The 23427-nt window shown below is 46.4% G+C and overlaps 1 protein-coding gene across 1 annotated transcript in view; it reads left to right on the forward strand.

Moving 5' to 3' along the window:
* LOC113573752 (double C2-like domain-containing protein beta) overlaps positions 1-23427 on the forward strand; it is a 57977-nt gene that overhangs the window by 18443 nt on the left and 16107 nt on the right. Inside the window, exons 2-4 of the mRNA XM_035527193.1 lie at positions 2028-2107; positions 16453-16527; positions 19975-20084. Of these exons, the coding sequence (XP_035383086.1) occupies positions 2028-2107; positions 16453-16527; positions 19975-20084 (265 nt within the window). The remainder of the gene's footprint in view (positions 1-2027; positions 2108-16452; positions 16528-19974; positions 20085-23427) is intronic.

The raw sequence follows: 23427 nt of genomic DNA on the forward strand, positions 1-23427 counted from the left end.
TTCCTCGCTCCCGCTGGAGAGTTAAAGATCGTGCGCAGAAACGTGCAAGATAGCGAATGACACGCGAAGAGCTTCTTGCACTTCACAGTTGAAGGACCGCTGAAGTTACGCAACTCCATGCGCTGTTACTGTTAACAAGAACTATTAAGTTCAAGCGCTGTAACGCGCTCTCATACATTACGCCAGCCAATTCACTGTTATCCTCACCCCTGCTGTAGCTGGAGCATTTATCACATTACCCAGAATTTCATCACAAACTGCAGCTCTCTGAATGCATTAATGCATCAAGCAGAATTCAGACCCCGTCTGAGGTATAAACGCACGGAGGTGTAGTACTGGCATGTAGGCCACTTGAACAAGGGTGAAGTTTGAAAATGCTGTGTAAGCGACGGAACTGTAGATCTGACAGCTTTTACAGATGAGTGCAGATCTTCAATTACAGTAACTCCTGACACTCAAGTAAATTGCACAATGGCCTGTATTTCAAATAGTTGATATTACCTTTACTTACCTCTGCTCCACAATCCAGAATTTTTAAACAAGCCAGCTGATTGAGGTGCTTGTCACAAAACAGATCCGGTGTGTCGTTGCTTTGGCTCAGAAACCTTTAAGGGGGGCAGGTTTGGCTTCAGTACGACGTTTCCTGTGTGCGTCCTGATGAACGTTTAGCTGTGAGTAGCTCTCAGTGCCAAACGCTTCATTCGGCCGTTGTCACATAGTAATTAGCCAATGAATCGAATGGATAAACTGATCCGTGAACTTATGATCTTATCAGCTGTGACATGTATTTCCCTCCATGTTATTTAGCCTTATATTTAAGGACAAGATTACCTTTCAGCCCAGTTGTCTCCCTTTCGTGTTGCCGTATCTCTCTCTCTCTCTTTCTCTCCCTCACCCTCTTTACCTCGCCTTTTTTCTCTCCTCCTCTCTCGCTCCCTCTCACACGCTTTCTTGTCCTCCTCAACTAATGTTCTTGTCCATCCTTGTCCCTGTTTTCACTGGAGGATATTTTCCCTTTAGGAGTGTAAAAATAACACAACAGCCCAGTGTAACGGATCTGACGCAGTAACCGAGAGGCAGGCAAGATGGGTGCTGGAAAGACAAACAATTATTTTAAGGCAATTCGCCTGCGGCTGGGGCCCCACGTTCCAGCATCTCATAAATGCATTAGAGATTGAAGTCACGCTTGGTGTGTCAATCTTGGTAATCGAAACCTGGTTTAATCCCTCAGGTGTCCCCTGATGCCCCTCTTACACACACACACACACACACACATGCCTATCCCCATTCTTGTGCTTCAGACCACAGCACTTATCAAATTAAAGACAGTCACCATTTATAAACAAGTGCTGGTATGCATCAAGTGACAATGCTCAAAACATGCTGGCTTGTTGATATATCCTGCCACAGAAAACCTCCCTGCACCCTCAGGCTGTGGTGTAATAGAGTCTGCTGCCGCCACTGGTTTCCAGTTCTCTTTGATCCCCTTCTAACATTTGGAGTCAGGCGTTAAGCACAGGCAACTGTGGGAGGGAAGCCCCGGGTGTTGGTCGCCGTGGGGAGCGGCGTGCAGCGTCCCTCTGAGGGCCGAGCAGAAGGGCTCCCAGCCGCTACCCTTGACTCTGCACGATCTGGACCAAGCCTTGCATTGCGCTGGGCCTTTTCCAGAGCCATGAACAGAGGCATGTTATGAACAGCACCACTGGAGCACAGGGCTGCCTGTTGCCTTGAAGGTCATTCGAAAAAAGAATTTTCTTTGTTTGCTTGTTTTGTCTTTTGTTTTATTTATTTGTTTATTTTTGCTTTCCCAGCACAGAACACAAAAAATCGGGGGCTATTGATTCACGCCGTATGGGAGCGAGGTGCGGACCCACCAGAGCATGAATGTGGCTCTGCCCCACGGCCCACCACGTTCATGTGTACCAAGAACCGCCAGAAAAACCCAGAAAATGAAAAATCTCCCTTCTCGCCTCCCTGTAAGGGATGTGCTGGCGGGTTAACGTGTCTTCTGCATGTGTCCTCTACAGCCACCCTGGGCACGCTGGAGTTCAGTCTGCTCTATGACCAGGAGAACAACGCTCTCCACTGCACCATCAACAAAGCCAAGGTAAGCACCCCTGCTGAGTCTAGGACATCAGTCCAGGACACGGGTCCAGGACACGGGTCCAGGACACGGGTCCAGGACAAGTCTTCGCAGCCTCATCATCATTCCTGCGAGCTCCCCGTGAGATCATGTTGCCCTCGCCAAAGCACACGGCGTGTTCCATCTAGAGGTCTCCCTTGTCTAGACTCGCAGCAGGACAGAATGAAACATGATAGACTGCCAGCCACCCCCGCAACCCTTCACACACACACACACACACACACACACACACACACACACACACACACACACACACACCTTGCCTTCCATTCCCCCAAGCCCTCCTGGCAGCATTCCCAGGCTGTTGCTCCGCTGAGAGACACTCTTAAAAGCCAGTCACCCTCGCCCCGTGCTCATCTGTGTCCCAGCGAGTGCGGCACGCCCCTCGGAGACGTCTACGATGGCGACAGTCTGCTCCTTTGCCCAGGCAGCATGGTGTGAGGGGTATTTCCCCTGACAGATGCTGCTGGTAGCATCTGCCACTGTCTCATCCTCTCAGTGTCCAGGTAGCCATCACAAAAGCTAGCCAAAAGCTCTCTACCTTTATCTCTCTCTCTCTCTCTCTCTCTCTCTCTGTTACTCATTCTCTCTCTCTCTCTCTCCGTCTGCCTGTAGCGTGGGCTGAGCTATTTGTTCCTATTCGTGTGGGGGTGTCTAAGTATTAATCAATGACAGGTAGTTGTTTGTCATCAGTTGGCATAATGACTAATATCAGTACTGCAGAGGGGAGACCTTTACGACCCTTGACCCTTTTATTATCTCCCATGATACCTCTGAGTATTCAGTTACATTGAATGCATGTAGTATATTACAGGGCACCTGATGACATAAACCAGGTAGTGCTGCTACAAAACTGACAGGTGTCTAATCATGAAGATCATAATGAATCAGCAGAAAGCTCAGGGCTCGTGCCGCAAAGGAATTCTACAGTCTGTCTCACCTGTATGAAACGAGTGACTGGGAGCTCTCTGCCCCCTTTCTCTCTCTTTCTCTCTCTCTCTCTCTCTCTCTCTCTCTCTCTCTCTCTGTCCCTCTCTCTCTCTCTCTCTCTCTCTCTGTCCCTCTCTCTCTCTCTCTCTCTCTCTGCCTTTCCCTATGTCTCTCCTTCCCTTTATCCGTCTCTATATCTTTCTGCTCCTCTACCCTTCTCTCTCTCCCTCTCCCTCCCTCTCTAACAAACCATCTACTCTCTCTCTCCCTCTCTGTCTCTCTCTCTCTCTCTCTCTCTCTCTCTCTCTCTCTCTCTCTCTCTCTCTCTCTCTCTCTGTCCCTCTCTCCCTCTCTCTCTCTCTCGAGCGCACGCGATTCTCCAACTGAACAGTTTAATGAAACAAACAAAAATGAAACCGAACATAAAAGTGTGCAAAGTGGAACAAAAGAAACCCAACAAAACAGAGATTGACCAAGAAACGGTCACAGAAACACAAACGGCCTATAAAGGATAAAAGCATATCAACCCCCCAGATGGTGAGGCGAATAAGACACATGTGGGGGAGGCGTAGCAAGTAACCAAAACAAAGATACGCGTAACAAAAGACGACAACATAAACAAAGCAACGTTCGTCCTGTGCCGCCACCGCTGTTTTAAGGACGCACATGGAGGTGTGATGGGTGGCGCACCATTCACACTCGGATTTTAAAACAAAACCTTTAGCTTTAGACCCCATTTAATCCAAGAACAAACTGATGCCCACCTGTACAAATATTGATTCCTACCAATTGCCAGCTGTTTCACTCGTTATACTGCTGCGGTTTTTCCAAACACTATAAAACACTAAAACATTTCTTTCTTTTTTTTGTGAGGGTAGATGGGGGGTTTATTTGTTTGCGTGTTTGTTTGTGAGCTAGAGCAATAATTACCACTCGGGTGAATTGGAGATGAAACATTAACCCTAAGTGGGAGGGAATAATCGTAAGGTTGGACCAGTGATTTCCTCTAGTTTCTGTCTGCCTGCTCTGTTCATCCTGTCAGCCCTGCATCAGCATAAACAAAAGCCCGCCAGCCAACCCCTGCTGGCAAACAAAACCATCCTGTGGTGAGACACCAAGATAATGTCTTTCTCTCTCTCTCTCTCTCTCTCTCTCTCTCTCTCTCTCTCTCTCTCACTCTCTCTTTCTCTCTCTCTGTGTCACTTTTTCTTTTCTTTTTTTTCATTGTGTCGCTCTCCATCTCTGAATTCCCCTATGCTGAATCATTTTTAACAATGTGATTGAGCATTGGGAATTAACTTACTATTTCGGCAGCTCAGTCCTGGCCAGGTCTTGTGCTAAGAAAAGATTTTTTTCTAACAGGTTGAATAAATTATCTGGTAGAATAAAAGGTTGAATGCACAATGGGTTGCTATTTGTGGTCCTAATATACCTTCAATCAATTACATTTATTTTTACATTTACATTTTGCACACACTCATTTTCATGACTAAAATGTATGGTCATTTGCAGGCTTAGCTAACTGTATTAGCTGCATAACAATTTTTGCTATCATAAATAAACATTTTTCATAATTTTTACTATATATACTATACAGGAATTAGTTTACTCCAAGATCAAAGCAAAGGAAACAAGTGTGTTAGGTTTTAAATTACATTAATTTGGTTTGTTAGTTTATTCATTTGAAATCTTAAAAAAACATCCACAATATGACCTTGAGCTCCCCTTTCTAACATACATTCATTCAGCTAAACTCAAAACATGCACGCAGCAGAGAGTCCAGACTTGTGTCAGACGCCCGTCATTGCGCAGGTGTGATGTGGTGCATACCGGAGTCCCCCTGAGACTACAAGCACTCACTCACTGTGATTTGAAGTGCCATGGGGCAAGAGTTTCTGTTTCAATACCCCCCCCCATTCTTTCTCTCTATCGCATTCTTCCTGCTTCCTTCCTTCTCCCTCCCTCGCTCCCTCTCCCTCCCTCTCTCTCTCTTTCTCTTTCGCTGTACTCGGCCTCACATCTTGACTTGCACTTGGCAGAATTTGATAGGCTCATTTAACCCTTTCCGTAAACCAGCTTTTTCTCCTGGAAAATCCAGCATGCCCACCTGTACAGTGCTCATGTTCCTACCCCCTTTTTAATTGGTAAAGCTGTCTGCCTGCTCACCCTGGCCACGTTATCTCCACAGCCATGAGTCACTCCTTGCTCCAGGCCGTGCTTCCTGGATTTTGGGCTCCAGACTTTTTCTCTCTATATATTCATTAATTTTGCACCTCAGGGGTAAACCGTGCTGGGAACCAAAGTGCGCTGCACCAGTGTGGGAGGCAGGACTTCGGTTTCCCATTTCATTGGGAAACAGCAGGCGGGCAGACGCCGCATGACAAAACAACAGTGAAGCACACATGGGACGCAGGGCTCACCACGGGGGCTCTTTCAGCCCCCCAGGCGTAGCAGCCTCAGCACGTCAACCCCAGCAGACTGCGGGAGCTCGGCGACTGGCGGCCGCCTCCCCCGACCCCCACCGGCCCTGGCCTGGGAGAGGCTTTCCCGCCTGGCTGACTCCCGATATAGCGTCTGCATTTCGCACATGTGAACATTGTTTCGAGCTCCCAGCCGAGGCAGAGTACTTAGCTGGAGAAGCCCAGAAGCACTCCTGGGCTTTGGAGATAACAAGGATCGTTTCGCTTGGTTTGGTTTGAGTTTTTGAGCTGTGGTAAGAATAACTAGCTAATCAGTGATGGCAAGGCCCTTGCTGTGTTTTCACAGGTCTGCCTCAGTCTTACAGTCATTTTTTAAAAATCTTGGTTGTTTACCTTCTGTTTTATCCAGCCATTGTGCTATTTTTCTCAGGAGGATACAGAAAACCCAATGCTCCCGTCACAACCCTAATATACTGTGCAGTCAGTGTGTTTTCCTGCTCATGACAAATTACATATTATATTTCGGGTTTTTTTTTGTTATCTTAAGAGCACAGAATAAAACAAACCCTGCAGCAAGTGGACCTATTTAGCATTCGCTGGAGATTAATGTCCCATTCCCGGGGATATGCTGTTCTCCCCAGACCCACTATTCTCCCCAGGACCACTACAGCTGCCTAGTTCCCTGAGTTTTTTGTGGAATATGGGCTGCATTCTGCATTAAGCAAAGAAACTTTGACTTCCCACGGCAACCTTAAAATCTAATCAAACTTAAATTTCATGGGAGCTAAAGAAGTGATCTCTTGCTCTGTCTCTCAACGTAAAATTGATGTGAGCAGCTGGATCGCAGCAGGACCTGGGTGTATATGAATCGGTCCCAGCAGGGGTTTCTTTTGTTGGCTTGTTCACTTCAAAGTGGCCAAATGGCCTGACAGTTCCAAGAAAAGAGTGGGGGAGGCTCGAGAGCTACCCTCCCTGCCACCGAGCATGAGCAGTGTCTGCGAGAGGACAGCACAGAGGAAGCTCCAGCGCGAGTCTGGTAAAGACGACATGGTCTCCGGTAAGGGAATCCCTCTAATCTGCTGAGACTGAAACAAAGAGAAACAGAAAGGACTGTCGACCGGCAGTTGCAGCCATGGAGCTGGTACTCACCCTTCCGCATCGGGGGCGGCGTTTTTGTGGCGTCCGTGGGCAGCCGGACAAGTGAGTGCAGGTGGTTTCATCGTGTGCAGACAACAGTGTTTCATCTTCAGACTCTGCCCCAGAGTCAAGTTGTTAGTACTGTCCACAATACAGGTGCTGAAGGTAGTTTCCTTCTGTTCAGCACCATGGACAGCTCCAGGCCGGATGGGGAACACGTGAGGCTTGATTGCTAGGTGGGGTTGGACCCCTAGCACCGCGATGATTAAATCTAGCCTAGACTGTCATGATTTATGATTAAGGGGGTAGAGCAAAGCTCTTATTTTGAAATGATGGTTAAGTCAATACAGTTAGTATTGAGAGTCAGAGTAGTTTAAGTCTAGGTCTAAATATTCCTGCATTTAATGGGACTTTGGTTGTGGCTTAACCTGCATTCGTGTACATAATCAGAATTCCAATGTCAGTGTCCAGTTATGTTAATCACAAACTTGGCCATGCTCCAGAACTCTTCCCCGATATCAGGAAGGACCCTTGTCAACAAGCTCGCAATGTGGGAGAGGACAAGTTGTTTCGGCATCAGGCAGAACTTGGTGACCATCCCATGACTGACCTCCTGCATGTCCTCTGTACACCCTCACGTACCTCAGCCAATCAGCTGTCTTTAGACCCACCGACTCCTCCCCCCTCCTTTACTTTGGGGGCGGTGCAGGCTCCCCCTGGCTCCCAGCTGTTAATGTTTCATCAGTCCTGTCATCATAACACAAGGCACCTTTACACGGCAGCCTATCGATTTATGATGTGGTTTCATCACTGAGAGAGCTCAGATTAATAAGTGAACAAACAGCCATGGAAAGCTTCCGTGAGTCTTCTTGGGATTGGTTTGAAGAATGAAGTGAAGTTCATGTTTGACTTTGCCGAAATAATCCCCTCTGCCATCTGGTATCTTCGCTGAATTATGGAGGAGTTTAATAAATAGCAAGGATAGGTTTTACTTTCTTCTTAGTGTGCACACCAATGCATATGTATGTGTGTGTGACCATAACACAGACGTCAGCACCTCATTAGCATAGAACGTAGACGTGCATGTTAAGGGTGCGCTGGCACGCTGCACTCCTGTGGCTCCTGAATCAGAGCCTTCAAAGAACTGCGCTCAGTACTATTCCGTGCACATATCGGAGAACCTTTTAAATGCTTAAAGTACTTGTGATGGGTGTTCCGCTTGTGGGATTCAGGCAGCAGGCTTTTGGATGACACGCTACATCCATCTGTCCTGACTCTTCCTGCCGAGAGAGCACAGCAACTTAAGATCACCGTTTAGAATCGAATGGAGCCATGTCAGTTCCTCCTTTCTGTTACCTCAAGGCTGATGTCTGATCGGTATCTATGGTGATAGGTGCTTTGGTTAAAGTATCAGACCTCTCCCGAATCACTGGCCCACAGCCAGAGGTAATAGTGGGTTTTTTTGTACCTCAGTGAAGTGGGTCTACTCCATTCGAGTCTCAATCCAGCACATCATGACTGAAATCACTCTGTGACGCTCCACTCAGTGCGCTAAAGATTTTGTTGTGCACAGAGGATAGGTTGCTGAGTTCAGAGCAGGCAATGGAGGTTCGCACACACAAAACGTGGCTGTTCGCTCGATGTATCTGCAGCTAATTCCTCCTGCTGCTTCTGGAGTCATCACCTCTCTGTTTAATCAGGGAGCGGGCTGAAGCAGCTCGTGTTATTAAAACTGGCCAGCACCTGTGGGGGAACAAGATGTGTGCGGGGCACATGCGCCAGGGTTCATGTGACCATTGTTGCTGCCATACCGAGGTGGCAGGGTGCCACCTGCAGCCGGAAAGGATGGCAAAGCCCAGAACAGAGAAACTGCCGCACACAGTGAATCTTTTGTTTTCCCCTCGGCCCCGCCCTAATTTCCCCTTGGCCCCGCCCTCATCCCCCCTCGGCCCCGCCCTCATTCAGCTCTCCGAGTACACGCCACTCCCGGAGTCTGACCCTGGATACCAGATGTATTTGGAATACATCTCGTCCCTGAGAGTTCTGCGCTGGGATCACGTCTCCCTGGTCAAACGACGGTGGCTGTCACTGGCGCGTGTGCTGAAAGCTGATTCAGAGAATGAATTGGCTTTTTTGTGACTATCATTTATGTATGAGAAATACATAAGCTTTTAACTTGAGCATATTTAGAGCCAAAAAAGAGGGTCAGGTTAGAAAAGTGAGCTGGACTACACCAGGTTAATGTATAACAAATGTGACTTTTGGATGTTTACAGCCAAAGATGTGACTGAAACTGTGAGAACTGTCAGTGAATGTTCTATAAAAGCTGCTTTGTTCTATCTTAATTAGTGCAGTACCGTTATACGTGGGTAACACCGCTGTGACTGATTGTACCGGGCAGCTGAACGAGATCAAGAAAGGCTGTTGTTTGGGAAGCGGATATTGCAGGTCGGCCGTTATCAGTCGTATGGAGTTGTCTTGCATTGTCATGGTGTGATAAGCATGTAGGCATACACAGTCGCAGGAAGTACATGAGGATTACAAGGAATTACCCATCCAGGCTACAGATAATGGAGCATTTATAGTAAGTGCAGTGTACACACACACACTCTCATTTATCTCATAATCTCTATGCAGACATTACACCGTAGATGACATTGATACCAGAGGGTTGTTATGACATTAACACAGGGTAGGTAACAGACTAGGATTACAAAGTATCGGTTTAAAGATCACGTGGATCAATGCTCTGGTCACATGGTTTAGTAACGTAAATGCTCGGTAATGATCCGCGGACGCAGGGCACACAGCCTCCCTCCGATGAGCACCGCCAGTGGGGGGACCGAGACGGACAGTCAAATTGCTTGTATTATACCAGTGGAAAGAAAATGGATGCTCACCCTGTGTTTTTCTGTGATTTTAAAGCGAGGTACTATTGATGCTTCTCAGACCGAAGCTTTGAAAGGAGATCAGTAATATCTGGAAGAACATGTACTACTATTTGTAACTATTTGTAACTATTTACAACTTTATGAATTCATATACCTTGTTCTATGTTGTGTGTATAAACAGTTTAAAATGTAAGTAATAATAATCGCCTCCTCAGATTTCCATGTTATGATCGCCTAAGGTTAAGGCCTGTGTTCTGTTTGAATAAGTTCCACGATATAAGTGGTAGTACTGCAGTACAGAAATGTCACCTAAAACGTACCCCACGTGCTCTCAACCTGTGTGCCCATAACGTACGTCCTGGAATACTTTTCAACACGTGGCACGTGAGGCGTCACCCAGCAGCCCAGCTGCACGTGTCTGCTTTGAGCCGTCAGCTGGACGTCCTCACCCTGATGCTGGGCAAAAGCTTCTAATGAAAAGACTTCATTCCCCTGCGCCCCGCTGGGTCCATCCCTGCGATGTCCACCTCCCAACCAGCACCCTTCCCCCGCAGGCTGCCTACCCCTCCATCTCTCCTTCTCTCCTTCTCTCCCTCCATCTCTCCTTCTCTCCCCCTCTCTCCCTCAGGGAGCTCTGAAAGGTGCTGCCCTTATTAGCTCAGAAAGGACTAGAGGCCAGTGGCAGCGGTGCAGGGCTGTCGTACCAGCCCACAACAGACGACACATTTGAGGGAGAATGTGCAGTCAGCGCTACACCGAAGAGACTGAAACACGGCTGCTGATTGGGACGGTCCACACCTCTGGTACAGTTCAGCGCGCCGAGACGAAAAATGCGGCCGTGTAAGGAAGTGCTACTAGTATCAGCTCTTGACACAAGAAAGAAGCCTTTTTTTAAACTCTGCGTATCACATAGGAAAGCTACATGCTCCTCTCTGTATATTTAATAGTCAACAAACTTGCCAGACATGGACAGTCTTCTCACCACAGCTGTCTATCCTCAGCCACTAAAGGTCAGGAATGGGATTAGTCATTGTAACTCTTCTGCTGAGGTTCTGTTGAGAAATAAAAGGGTCACAATGACTCAGTCACAGAATGTGCTGAAAATCATCTAACGGTATCCCAGTTCTTCCAGTCCTGGATACGTACCGTCCCAACCTGTGTAAAAGTGTTCCATCTGGAGCATGTCATTTTAACACTTCTTAATGAACCATTAAACTTGGCTAAACAGATTCTTAATTGAACCTCCAGGCAACAAATTAATCTGCAGCTTTTTTTAATGAAATTACATTCATTTCCATTATTTGTTTTGCCTGTGGTGCCACCAGTCTGTTAGTTAGTTAGTAGTTATGAAAAATGTGTCACAAAAAAAAAAAATGTCCAGCTGACACACTCCAAGTTCTCTCACATGAGCAGTTGCTTTTTTTAACATGCAAAGTGTTCACAGCAGAGATTCGCAGCATCTTAGCTTCATTGCCCAGCATATGAATAATGTATAACCAGACCAGCCATTCCCGTAGAACAAAGGCAAGTCTGGAGCGTCTGTCTCGTCCTGCCAAGGTGAAGGAAATAGAGGGATCATCTAATACCATTTACATTTTTTTTCAGCGAGCGAAGTTTAGGTTTTCTGCTTTAGTACACCTGCTTAGATCCACTCACTTCATAATGGCTACATTTAGGGCTTTGGTAATAAAAGCACAGTAAGACATCAATACAGGACTGGATGTGGCATTCCATGAGCTGTGCACAGGTGAGCACAGGTGAGCTCCTGGTGCTTGCACTTCATACGTTTTCCTTCTTTGTTCACTTGCACTAATTCTGAACGCTGTTCCATTTAATCGTCTACGTCGCTCTACTTTTGTTTTGGTGCCTCCTTGACATTCTTGTTTCTTTTGTTTGTTTTTTAATGAATTTTCCTATCATTTCGCCTGCATGCTCTCTCTCTCTGTCTGTCTGTCTGTCTGTCTGTCTCTCTGTCTGTCTCTCGCTGCATGGCTGTAACTTCAAACGTGATGTTCAGCTCCCGGTGCCCAGGTATCGAAAGGTAAGCCACTCCCCCGATGCTGTTTCCATAGCAAACCCCCAGTACCATCACGGTGGTACAGACCCCATACACAGTATCACAACCAAAACTGCACATTACAGGCCACATTAGTAATACTGTCAAAGTATTAAAGAAAGTGCTTGGCAGTAGTATCACTTTCAAAGTCCAATTTGGACTTTTAATTAATTATGACAATTAATTATTAAATCTGTTGATTTGATTGAACCAGCATTTTATTTATGCCCAGCTGCGAATGCACGCAGCCTACGAAAACAATTCCCCACCCTGCATTCTGTGTAATTTGGCTCTTGAATCTGGGGTCTAGACAATCAATATTGCTTAGTGTGATCAGCATGCCACATGGCCTCTGGTCACCCCACACTCGCAATCGATCAGGCCTCAGACTGTTCGCCCCATCGAATGAGTTCTTGCAAAGTACAATTGACTGTCTCGGGGGGGGGGGGGGGGGGGGGGGTTGTGCATTGAACAGTCAGACTTTTGCCAAATGCAGCACATGATGGTCACTGCAGCCTCCAGCTCACACTACTGATACCCACACTCTTAGGCCTGAACCCAAAGATTGAGATTCCATTTACTGTCATTACAAGTATGTCCTCATATATCATGTGTGTGTGTATGGGGGTGTTTACCTTCATCTATCCCAGTGTTTTGGGGGGTTTTGGGGTTTTTTTGGTAAGAAGCAATCAGAGAACAGGGCCAGCCACCATACAGTGCCCCTTGGATTCAAACCCACAACCTTCCCAGTGATAGCCCAAAGTCCTAACCACTAGTCTACGCTACCTGCCTTATGGTACGCTCCACATCCATGCCAAAACACGTCACTCTCCTTTTGGGCTCAGTTTGCAAATTCCGTGACTTTAAGCAGTCGAACGGGCCGCTTGTATTAAATGACAAACAGCATGATATTTGTCTAGCTGAGAACAAAAGCTAACAAGGTTTTGTTCCATTCATTTGAAGAGTCTTATTTCTGGGAGGTTTTATTGGGTCTTTCACTGGTATTGTCAGCTACACTAGCTTGATTTAACTCTAATCTCTCCTAATAAGAATGACGATCTCTTATTAAAGAAGTTAGCATAAATTACCTGGTCTTAGGCAACATTCATTGAACACCTTTTTTCAATGTTTCAGTATGTTGTGATGAAAGAGTACTAGCGCTCCTCTCTCCATTTGTAAGCGCATGCCTGATTAATTTTTCTGTGCAGACATTTAAACTACACTCAGAGCTAATGACCCTGCATAGCAATCTGGTGTTTGTCAGATTGGAGGACTGGTGTTTGTCAATCCAAAGCATGACTGCCATGCTGTAGATGGTGTGTGTGTGTGTGTGTGTATGGGGGTATTTATGTAGCTGTTCTTTCTCCACCACATACATTCATGGCCAGATGACTCCTAACGGTTGCCACAGCGCCCACATGTGCACGCATCCATTCATCGTGAGGGTGGGCGCACTCAGTGAGAGCGAACCTGGTCACTGTCCTCCAACCACGCTTCCGCCCCCACTGTGCCCTGGCTCCGCCCCAGAAACCTGTATGGGTCGTTACTCGTCCTTTCCACCCTCAGGCAGACTCCAAACCCACCTGCAGCTCGTGGGTGGTAAGCACGCATGCCCAGTATTCTGGCACTTGGCACTGGCTCACAGACAGCAGCCGCCGGTTCCTGTTGAGCTCGTTACGATCCCAGCACCTCCCCTGCTTTTGTTCGCCGGATCTCGCATCTTCCGTGTGCGAGCGCCCGGCTCAGACTGGAAACCAGGCTTTGCACCACCCATCCGGATCTACACAGGCACAGAGGGGAGAAGTGGGATGATTTAGGGCATAAAGGACTGCTAACTAGGAGCGACTCCCCATGCGCGTATGGGGTCAGCAGGCTGCGGTGATTAATGCAGTGGGCAGCTGGGCATGGGAGACTCGCACACACACACTCCAGCGCGCAACTACCATCTGCCTTCCATGCTGGTCACTGCCCACCCCCCACCCCGACTCACACACACACACACACACACACCTGCTCCACCCTCCCCAACAATTATGATTAACCACCTATTTAGCCACAGCATGATGTTCACAGGCCCAAGATGCTTCTTCGCATCACTTTAGCCATCCCACAAAGCACCTCATTTTTGATTTAGCATCCCAGACTGGGAAGTCATGGACGGGTGGGTCAGTGGGTTCACCGCCCCCATACGGAATTTTACAGAACCGGACCTGAAGAGTGTAATTCAGTGAAGGTGACACGCACCCTGAAACAGTACAGTAGACCCAGAGCTGCCGACGTATCGTCTTTGCTGATGATTCTAACGACGTGTGTAAGGCGACTGGAGCCCTAAAAGGATTCCTGTCCTCTTGCCCATCAGTGCAGGACTTTTAGGCCGTGAAAACCAGGTACGCTGAGACCGAGTTCCATGTTTGCCTCATCCCTGTGAGGCTGGGATCTGCGGAAAGGGCTCCAGACACAGCTTCAATGGAGAGCTCCAGCATATGTGTTTTTAAACACTCTCCTTTGTCACCATCCCGTGAAACAGTGCCAGGCCTCCGGCGTAGCCCGAGCTTCTCGCCTTCCGACGGCTGCTATTTTCCGCCGTTGATCTGAGTGGAGTGGTCTGGCTTTTGCCAGAGGGCCACATGCCATTCCGGCTTCCTGGAAAAGCAGCAAACAGAAACCAGCAGCGAAGTGCCCGGGTTCACAGGAGCCGGACATGACCCCCCTGCTTTTCACCCGCATGCTGCAGTCGGTTCAAATTGGGACATGGGTGATTGGAGGAGGGAGGAGATTATGGCCATGTCGTCAAAGTCAGAGGTTTGCTGCTGCAGATGCAGTCATTTCCATGACAGGTTGTATGGGTCTGTTTCTGTGGCAGAACAGAGCTCAGGGGACAGACAAGACATTTTGGACATCCAGTCAGTGCTTTATGTTTTATTTGGACATCCAGTGAGTGCTTTATGACAGTCCCCAGTGTTGACAAATGACTGAAAAAGGCCAGAAAAGAAATGTAAAAAAAATATATAAAATTGTTTGTTTGTTGTTTCCGATCTTATACGTCTGAATTCAGCCTCCGCTGTGTCCTACAAGCACATGTCTGCTGGGTTTTAGCACTCTGGCATCGGAATCAGGCCCTTTGTGTGAACAGAGTGACCTTTCACCCCTGTATCAAAAAGAAGCAGAAAAAAAACACTCATTAGCCTGGTGGTTTTAACAACTTTGGGGTGTAAATAGGAAGGAGAGGTTGAGCCACTGTCTGTTGACTACGGGCCGCAGGATCCCTGTGTGCTTACAGCAAACTTGACGGCGTGCAGGAGACTGAGACAGCCTGACTCACAGTCGAGGAAGCATCTGTCCTCTGGGAAGACGGTTCAAGGATGAGCTCTCCGCAGCCAAGCACCGTAGTTGTAGCTGAAGACGGTTTACGGCTGAAAGTCTTCCACTCTTTTCTTTGCTTGGTAGTGGCAGTTGAAAATTGAGGCAATAAATTTGCACTTGTCTTCACAATTTCATTAAGTCAGGTTCAGTGTACGATAACCTCCGATTTAAGTCAGTCGTGTTAAAAACGGGGCGGAAGCGCAAAGCTATTGGTTCATTCCTCTCGGCCGTCTGCGAGAGGCGCAGCTCTCTGCTGCCAGTGGGCGGCCGTAAGGCTCAGTGATTGCAGCAGTTCAATTTAAAGTCCTGCCACGAAGTCAGACAAAAACAGAGAAGAAAAAATCCTCGATTTACTGCAAACTTGCGAGCAGATTGTGCCGAGCTTCGTGAGGCACACACATCGAATACAGTCACCATTTCAGGGCCGCTTGACGACATAATCATTGGCCCTTCAGAAAATGCGATGGTTAAACCTAGCAGAAAATATCAACTTTATGGTTCATTGATCTTCGATTTTCTCCAAGTCAGTTCGATACTGATGCTTTCATCTCACATGGCTTGAGTTTATCAATACATCAGGTTTAACTTGCGTCATATGTCATATGTCATATGTCATACGTCATACATCATATATCAGATATCGATCACAGATGTCCATTTGAACAGTCAGAACACAGGGTGGAGAACCACAGCTCTGAAAGTAGCCAACGAGGACTGCAAGTAAAAGTCACAAGCTTTTGGTTGATTATAAAACTTGTTCCTGTTTTACACCTGTACACTGTGGAGGCGAACACAGTTATTCCCATGACAGAAACCAATGGCATTGCATGTCCAGGGCTGGAAAGCCTCAGCTCCGCACACACACACGGCATGCTGCAACCCACACATCGACAAAGTGTAGAACCTCAGATCACACAGTTGTTTTCATGTTATTCTTATCCTGACACACCCACAGCTGGCCTTTAAATCCTACGGTCCGTCCCCCCACCCCGCACAGACACACACCTCTCGCACATGCAGCGTTTTAATCCGCTGTAGGTGAACTTAAGCGGCTCTCGACGCCACGACGACCATGCAGCCTTCTTTACAGGCCTGCCAAGCCACACTTCCCACTTCAGGTATTTTGACTTGCTTGGCTTTTGCTCATTACTACCGGCCTCTCAAAACAAGCCACCAGCTGGGCTTTTTTCCCTAATACTGAAAAGCATCTAATGTGAGCTAATTGGCTACAGAAAGGGTTCTTTTCCCCCTGTCGGTGAGCAGCACTACCTCCAGTGGTTTCAGTCAGCTGACCAGGGCTAGCTTGCTCTGAAGAAGGAGTTCCTTGGAAGAAATAAAATAGTTTGACTTAAATAAGATCTCCTAGGCCTTTGGCTCTATTGGCACGCCTGACAGGTTTCTTGTAATGTCTTCTTTGTGATGTTAATGGCAGCTAAAGTTCAGCCCTGTTTTTCAGTGTGGTTTCCATGCTGTCACTGGTAAACAACTCTCTGTCTCTGTTCTTTCATACAGGGACTCAAACCCATGGATCACAATGGGCTGTCAGATCCTTATGTCAAACTGCACCTGCTGCCTGGAGCCAGTAAAGTATGTACTTGGGTACACCCTTTATATCCTTTACACACACACACACACACACACACACACACACAAACACACATTCACACGTGTGTGTGTGTGTGTGTGTGTATTTTAGATGATTCATATATAAAGTACTTGTGTGCATCCTTTATGTCCTTTACACAAACACACACAGATTAAATAATTCATATATAAAGTATGTACTTGTGAACACTCTTTATATCCTTTACACACACACACGCACACTGTATAGCTTTTAGATTATTCATATACAGTATAAAGTATGTATCTAGCAAAGCAGTCTACATAAATTAAATAAGCAGCTGTGTTAAATGTAATACAATTAAAATTATTCTACATCTCCCAAAATTAATGCATTTTAATTTGTTCCATGTTTTGCGCAAAGCTTTTTCATTAACAGCTCCGTAGATCAAACTCATTGTGTCTTCTGAATCCTTGAAACATCTGTTACCTGTGCAGCTCAATCTATCATACTTAAAAGTTCTTAACTTAAGTTAATCAGCCTTTAATCAAATTTTGCTGTGCAAACTCATGACCAAACCACTTCTTTTGCTTTTTACTGACAAAGCCCTAGAAGACTACAAATAATCACAATCCAAATTTGTTACACACACACACACACACACACATATATATATATATTTTTTTTTTTTTTTTTTTTTTTTTTTTTGGGGGGTGGGGGGGTGGGGGTGGGGGTGTTGTGGTGGCAGTATTTTTCCCCATACCAGAGCCTTGCCAGCCACCCACTTCTTGGCTAGCATCAGCGCACTCCTGATTTTACCCTGCTATACTGTACGTATGACCTGACTACATCACGACTTATGGCCCTATTGGAATCTCGTTCAGAGGGTTATTAAATAATTTACTGAGAGGGAGTGTGAGCATATGTTGTTGTTGTGTTGTGTTGTTAGAATCATAGCTCATAGCTCCTCGTAGATGATGAAACAGGCCCAGATGTTGCTTTCCCCCTTTGATCAGCAGCGCTGTGTGTGTGTTGTGAGTGCATGAGATGGAGAGGGAGATTTATATTGTGGGGAAGACTCCAACAAATACAAATTATGGTGTATTATTACATGGCTCCGATGGTTCTGATTGGTCAATTGAGGCATTCAAAGGTCTGTTATTTTTGAAAAACAGACTGCTTAATCTGTCCTTCTACTGTTTCACGTCTATTTTATTATTCTGACAGATGACAACGTAGCCCATAAACATCCTAAAAGAAGTTCCATTCACCTTGTCTCACTTTACCTTAATCTTTAGTTTAACATTGTACCACTAAATCAGCCCCATTGCCTCAGGCTATTAGTAATGTCTTCAGCTAGCTAGTTCATTTGTGGCATGTTCTACCATTAAACTTGTTAATGTGACATTAACACTAACTAGGTGGGTGTACTATGATACATGTTTGCATTGTAGATCTATGAGGCTCTGGGGGTCTGTACCCCCCGATTATTCTAGAAACTTGGAACTTTCATGTCAATGTCCTGATCACCCTGTGAGGGTTTATTTTGCAACCTACTGATTGGCTGGTTGTACACTGTCCCTTATTTAAACACCGTAACTGCAGTGTTTCGCTGTTTCACACTGTTTGCACAGTTATTAGGCAAGTTGTATTTTTGAGGATTCATTTTATCACTGAACAACTAACAGTGCTCTCGGTCAATCCAAAATGTAAATAAACCTCAAACCTGAATATTTAAGAAAGTAAAAGTGAGGTTTTGGCTTTCTTAGGAATATCTGTGTGCGCATAATTATTGAGCAAATATTAGTGTGCAGAATTATTATGCAACTAAATGAAAAACAGAAATTCCCTTCTTTTCAAATAACAGTCATAAGTCTTCCATTCATTTGGTCTGTCAGTTTCTTAATCTGTTGACGATCAACTTTTTGTGCCGCAGCAACCACAGTCTCCCAGACGCTGTTCAGAGAGCTGTGCTGTTTTCCTTCACCATACATCTCCTGTTTAAGAAGGGCCCATATGTTCTCAATAGGGTGTAGGTCAGGTGAGGAAGGGGGCCGTGTCATTATTCTTTCATCTTTAAGGCCTTTACTGGCTACCCAGGCAATGGAGTACTTCAATGCATGCAGTGGAACATTGTCCTGTATAAAAATCATGATCTTCTTGAAAGATGCAGACTTTTCCTGTACCACTGCTTGAAGTGTCTTCTAAAAACTGGAAAGGTCCAGCTAGCTCATCTTTAATAATTCCAGCCCATAGCAATACCCCCCCTCACCTTGTTGGAGTCTGAGTCAAAATGGAGCTCTGTGTCCGTTACTGATCCAGCCACGGGCCCGTCCGTCTGGTCCGTTAAGAGTCACTCTCATCTCATCAGTCCAAAAAACCTTTGAAAAATCTGTTCTCGGCCCAGTCTTGACCTTTCACCTTATGTGTCTTGTTCAGTGGTGGTTGGGTTTCAGCCTTCCTTACCTTGGCCATGTCTCTGAGTACTGAACAGCTTGTACTTCTGGGCACTCCAGGTCGGTTGCGGTTCTGGAATATGACAGCACTAGAGTATAACGGGTTCCTGGCCGCTTCACGTTTGATTCTTCTCAAATCTTTGGCAGTTAATTTGTGTTTTTTTTTCTCAACACGTTTCTTGCGAACCTGTTGACTATTTGGAACAAAACATTTTATGGTTCTGTGATCGCACCCCAGTATCAGCAATTTTAAAAGTGCTGCCTCACTCTGAAAGATTTTTTACAATTTTTGACTTTTTAGAGTCAAGAATCTCTATAAATTTCTAGTTAAATCTCGTTTTGGCCCAATTTACCTGAGAAAAAGAAGCTGCTTAATAATTCTGCACACCTTGATATAGGGTGTTGATCTCCTTAATGTGAGTACTTGCTGTACCATACCCAATGACTCATGTTCTACAGTTGTTGTTTTTTTCAAGGTCACTAAGTACTATCTAGGATTTTAATAAAAGTACATACCTCTTTTGCATTTTATTGTAAGGAGCTTTTAAATTGTCATGCCTTTATCAAAAGGGTTTAAAGCACATTTTTCATTCCCAGCAGGCTAACAATGATCTTACGTATATGAGCTCAGTCGATCAAACACAGGTTATATGCTTGTATTTTTGGATAATTTCTCAGTAAAAAGAAATGGCTGCACATTCAGTACTATTCCCCACAGAAAACATGCAGGCTGTTGAAAAAGATTAGCTACTTAAAATCCTGTTATTAATTCAGCAAACACTGGACTGTTATCCCAGTATCCACTCATGCGCTTGATGTAATTACTTATGTCAGCTCTAAGATTAAGGTTCTGTCCTTTAGTTCACTGAGCTATATGATAAATCACCATATTTGTTTACTGTAACATTCAAGTTATAAAGGATAAAGCACTATATTTGGCATATGCAGTTGACTCTTGTTCTGCATGGCCTTCACTAAGTGTCCAAGCCGTAACTTCTCTGTCTCCTTGCTTAGGCCAACAAGCTCCGCACCAAGACACTCCGCAACACCCTGAACCCGGTCTGGAGTGAGACCCTGACCTACTATGGCATTACCGACGAGGACATGGTCCGCAAAACACTCAGGTACCGCCTCCATCCCCCTGCCCAGGGCTGACCCCACCCTCTGTCCCCAGACCACACCCACTCACTGAGTCTTGTCTGCTTCCATTTGTAATGTACAGTGGGATATTTCTTACATCTCATATGGACAGTCCTGGGCATTAGAGGTTTCTAGCTGATCTAATTTCCTGTGAATATCAAAAAGAACAACTCTTGCCTCAATAATAAAAAAAATGACAAACTAACAGTAAAATGTAATAGAGCAGATTTTTGGCTTTTTAAAAAAAAATCAGTTCCCAGATTAGCAGACACTGTGGCTAAACCAGCTCTGTGGCTAAACCAGCACTGTGGCGAGAGGCCTTTCATGTGACTGCACTAATCTGTCTTTAATGGACGGGGTGGGGTGGCTGGTGCCGTGTGTGCATTAGCACCTTAAACGTGGGAGAGACGCTGTCATCCCCTCAGCACAGCATCATCGCCGCTGCTCACGTGCCACTCCTCACACTCCTCTCCTCACGCACCTCCTCCCACACTCCTCTCCTCACGCACCGCTCTTCATGCGCCGCTCCTCTCACTGCACTCCTCACACTCCTCTCCTCACGCGCTACTCCTCACACTCCTCTCCTCGCGCTCCTCCTCTCACACTCCTCTCCTCAAGCGCCTCCTCTCACACTCCTTTCCGCCGCGCCTCTCCTCACACTCCTCCTCCCACATTCCTCTCCTCACACTCCTCTCCTCACGCACCTCCTCCCACACTCCTCTCCTCACGCACCGCTCTTCATGCGCCGCTCCTCTCACTGCACTCCTCACACTCCTCTCCTCACGCGCTACTCCTCACACTCCTCTCCTCGCGCTCCTCCTCTCACACTCCTCTCCTCAAGCGCCTCCTCTCACACTCCTTTCCGCCGCGCCTCTCCTCACACTCCTCCTCCCACATTCCTCTCCTCACACTCCTCTCCTCACGCACCACTCCTCACACTCCTCTCCTCAAGCGCCTCCTCCCACACTCCTTTCTGCCGTGCCTCTCCTCACACTCCTCCTCCCACATTCCTCTCCTCACACTCCTCTCCTCACGCTCCTCCTCTCACACTCCTCTCCTCACGCGCCACTCCTCCCACTCCTCCTCCCACACTCCTCTCCTCACATGCCTTATCCCGCACTCCTCTCCTCACGCACCTCTCGTCACACTCTGCTCCTCACACTCTCAGGCTTCCCCCCTGCAAGCAGCATGGTCAGCCTCCGCACCTGTGACCTTGGCGGATATGATCATTGCCTTGGTCCCTCAGACACCACTCTGAGATTTACTCACGCCACATTTCATTCGGAGACATGTGACTTTTTAGCCCCATCTTCAACAGGTGGCTGTATTTGGTGGTTGAACCACTCCTACAGCTGTCGTTTTCTGATTCTTATATAGTTGTTTCTATTGGTTTAATATTGAGCTTTCTTTTGGACCATTGAGTCACTGACTGCTTTTGCGCAGATTGCTCTCACCCAGTCCACACAGGCTTAATACTGCAAGTAAATTCAGCTTGAAGAGGCAGCAGAGTGGTCATTAGCCCTCATTTAACAGCAGTATGTGCCTGCGTGTGTCACACGTGGCCACGTGGTGCTGGCAGCTCCGCGCACCGCCGTTTCCATTTCCAAAACGCTTCAAGGTTATTGTCGGCTCCTTTGTGTTGCCCTGTTCATGGTTCATCACAGAGCGGGTGAGTGACATTCCCGCAGACTGGCGACTGAACCATTTCCCTTATCATTCCCAGCAGTTAAGTTAGAAGTTATAAGCAGTTTAATAAAAGTTAGGCTCAGTTAATGATGAGATTTCAGGGCTACTAAGAAGCAGTAGCGGTGTGTTGTCGATTCCTCGAAATCCTGTAAACATTAACTTTTGGTTTCAGAGAAAAAAACTCCTGTGACATATTTCAGTGCCATCCTCTGCCAAGCCCCTCACCACACTGTGTTTCATTCATACGGCAACCTGTTTGTGATGGATGATAATACAATGGAAGACATATGCAGCTTGAAACAAAATATTGACAATGCTCACAGCACTGCAGGTCCAGGTACATTCGTCTCAGTTAATATTAGTCACTGTCAGTGAAAAAAGCAATCACTCGAATATATTGATTGTCTATAACCGGCGAGGAAAGAGGCATTCCTTTTCAAGTCAAATGCAATCTATAGGCCTTTCATACTCACTCTTTCATAATATATGGAAATGGTTGTTTAATAATTCATTGGAGATTTCATTTTGGCGGGAACCAACTGCCAAAAAAAGGGTCCAGTGGAGTGGCTTTTGAACTCTCGTCTCTGGCTGTGTACCTTTCCGATTCATTCTCCGCTTCCCTCGCAGAGTGCGCCGTGTATGAATCGCCCTTGCCAAATCACCCCGTCTGCTTCACAATCACATTGCACTGTCCAATAAATCTATTTGTTTGATAAATATAGGGCTCATCTGCATATCCATTAATCAATACATATATGAATCTTCTGCATATCCAAGTACTCGCCATCGTAGGCCATTGGTCGGCCATCTCTGTCCTCTGTCCTGGCCACCTGTGGTGGAGGTCCAGCTCCCTTGAGATGAGAGCCCTGGGCCAAGATCCCAGTGCTCATTAATGAGGAGGTCATTTCTTCTTCTAAAGGTCAAGCTGCTAATGAAGGCAGGGGGAGGGGTGCCCCAACTCACACCGCACGGCGACCTTAGAACGGAACTCAGGAAGGTTGAATCATGGGCACTTATGGCTGCAGAAATGGGAACAGGGATGATGTATGGGGGAAAAGTTATGATGATTCTAATGGCCTCTGAATAACAGGGGCTCTAAAAAGTTATTCGAAAATTTTTTTCATTGGTGCCCAGTGTGATATCGTTTCATGAGCCCTGAAGTCCCTGGCATGGGATGTGTTGTTGGCATTTGAACAGTAACACATCCCATGCTAAAAGGGTTCTGAATGTACCTTTAACAGGCTCTCTGTTCATACACATAGTTCATTGTAGTGGGCCTGCAGTATTCTTTCTACTCTTGCTTGAGACCTGAGTGAGGTTAGAACCTTTTCCTGAATTAAAGAACCCTCGTCTATCACATCAAGTTAAGGATTAACACAAATGACGCATGGTGATGTATTGTACCATTTCAAAATGCTTTTCTTTTTTCACTGCTGCCTGAGAGAACATGTAGGATATTTCTTCTTCCAACACCTGGACATGTCATGTAGCCTGCAGATCCATTACCAGATCGACCTTATAGCTATGTATGCCTGCACATGTGTGTGTGTGTGTGTGTGTGTGTGTGTGTGTGTGTGTGTGTGTGTGTGTGTGTGTGTGTGTATGTGTGTATATGTGTATGTGTCTGTGTGTGCTTGTGTG

The sequence above is a fragment of the Electrophorus electricus genome, chromosome 6 (genome assembly GCF_013358815.1).
Source record: "Electrophorus electricus isolate fEleEle1 chromosome 6, fEleEle1.pri, whole genome shotgun sequence".
In the NCBI taxonomy this organism is placed as follows: domain Eukaryota; kingdom Metazoa; phylum Chordata; class Actinopteri; order Gymnotiformes; family Gymnotidae; genus Electrophorus; species Electrophorus electricus.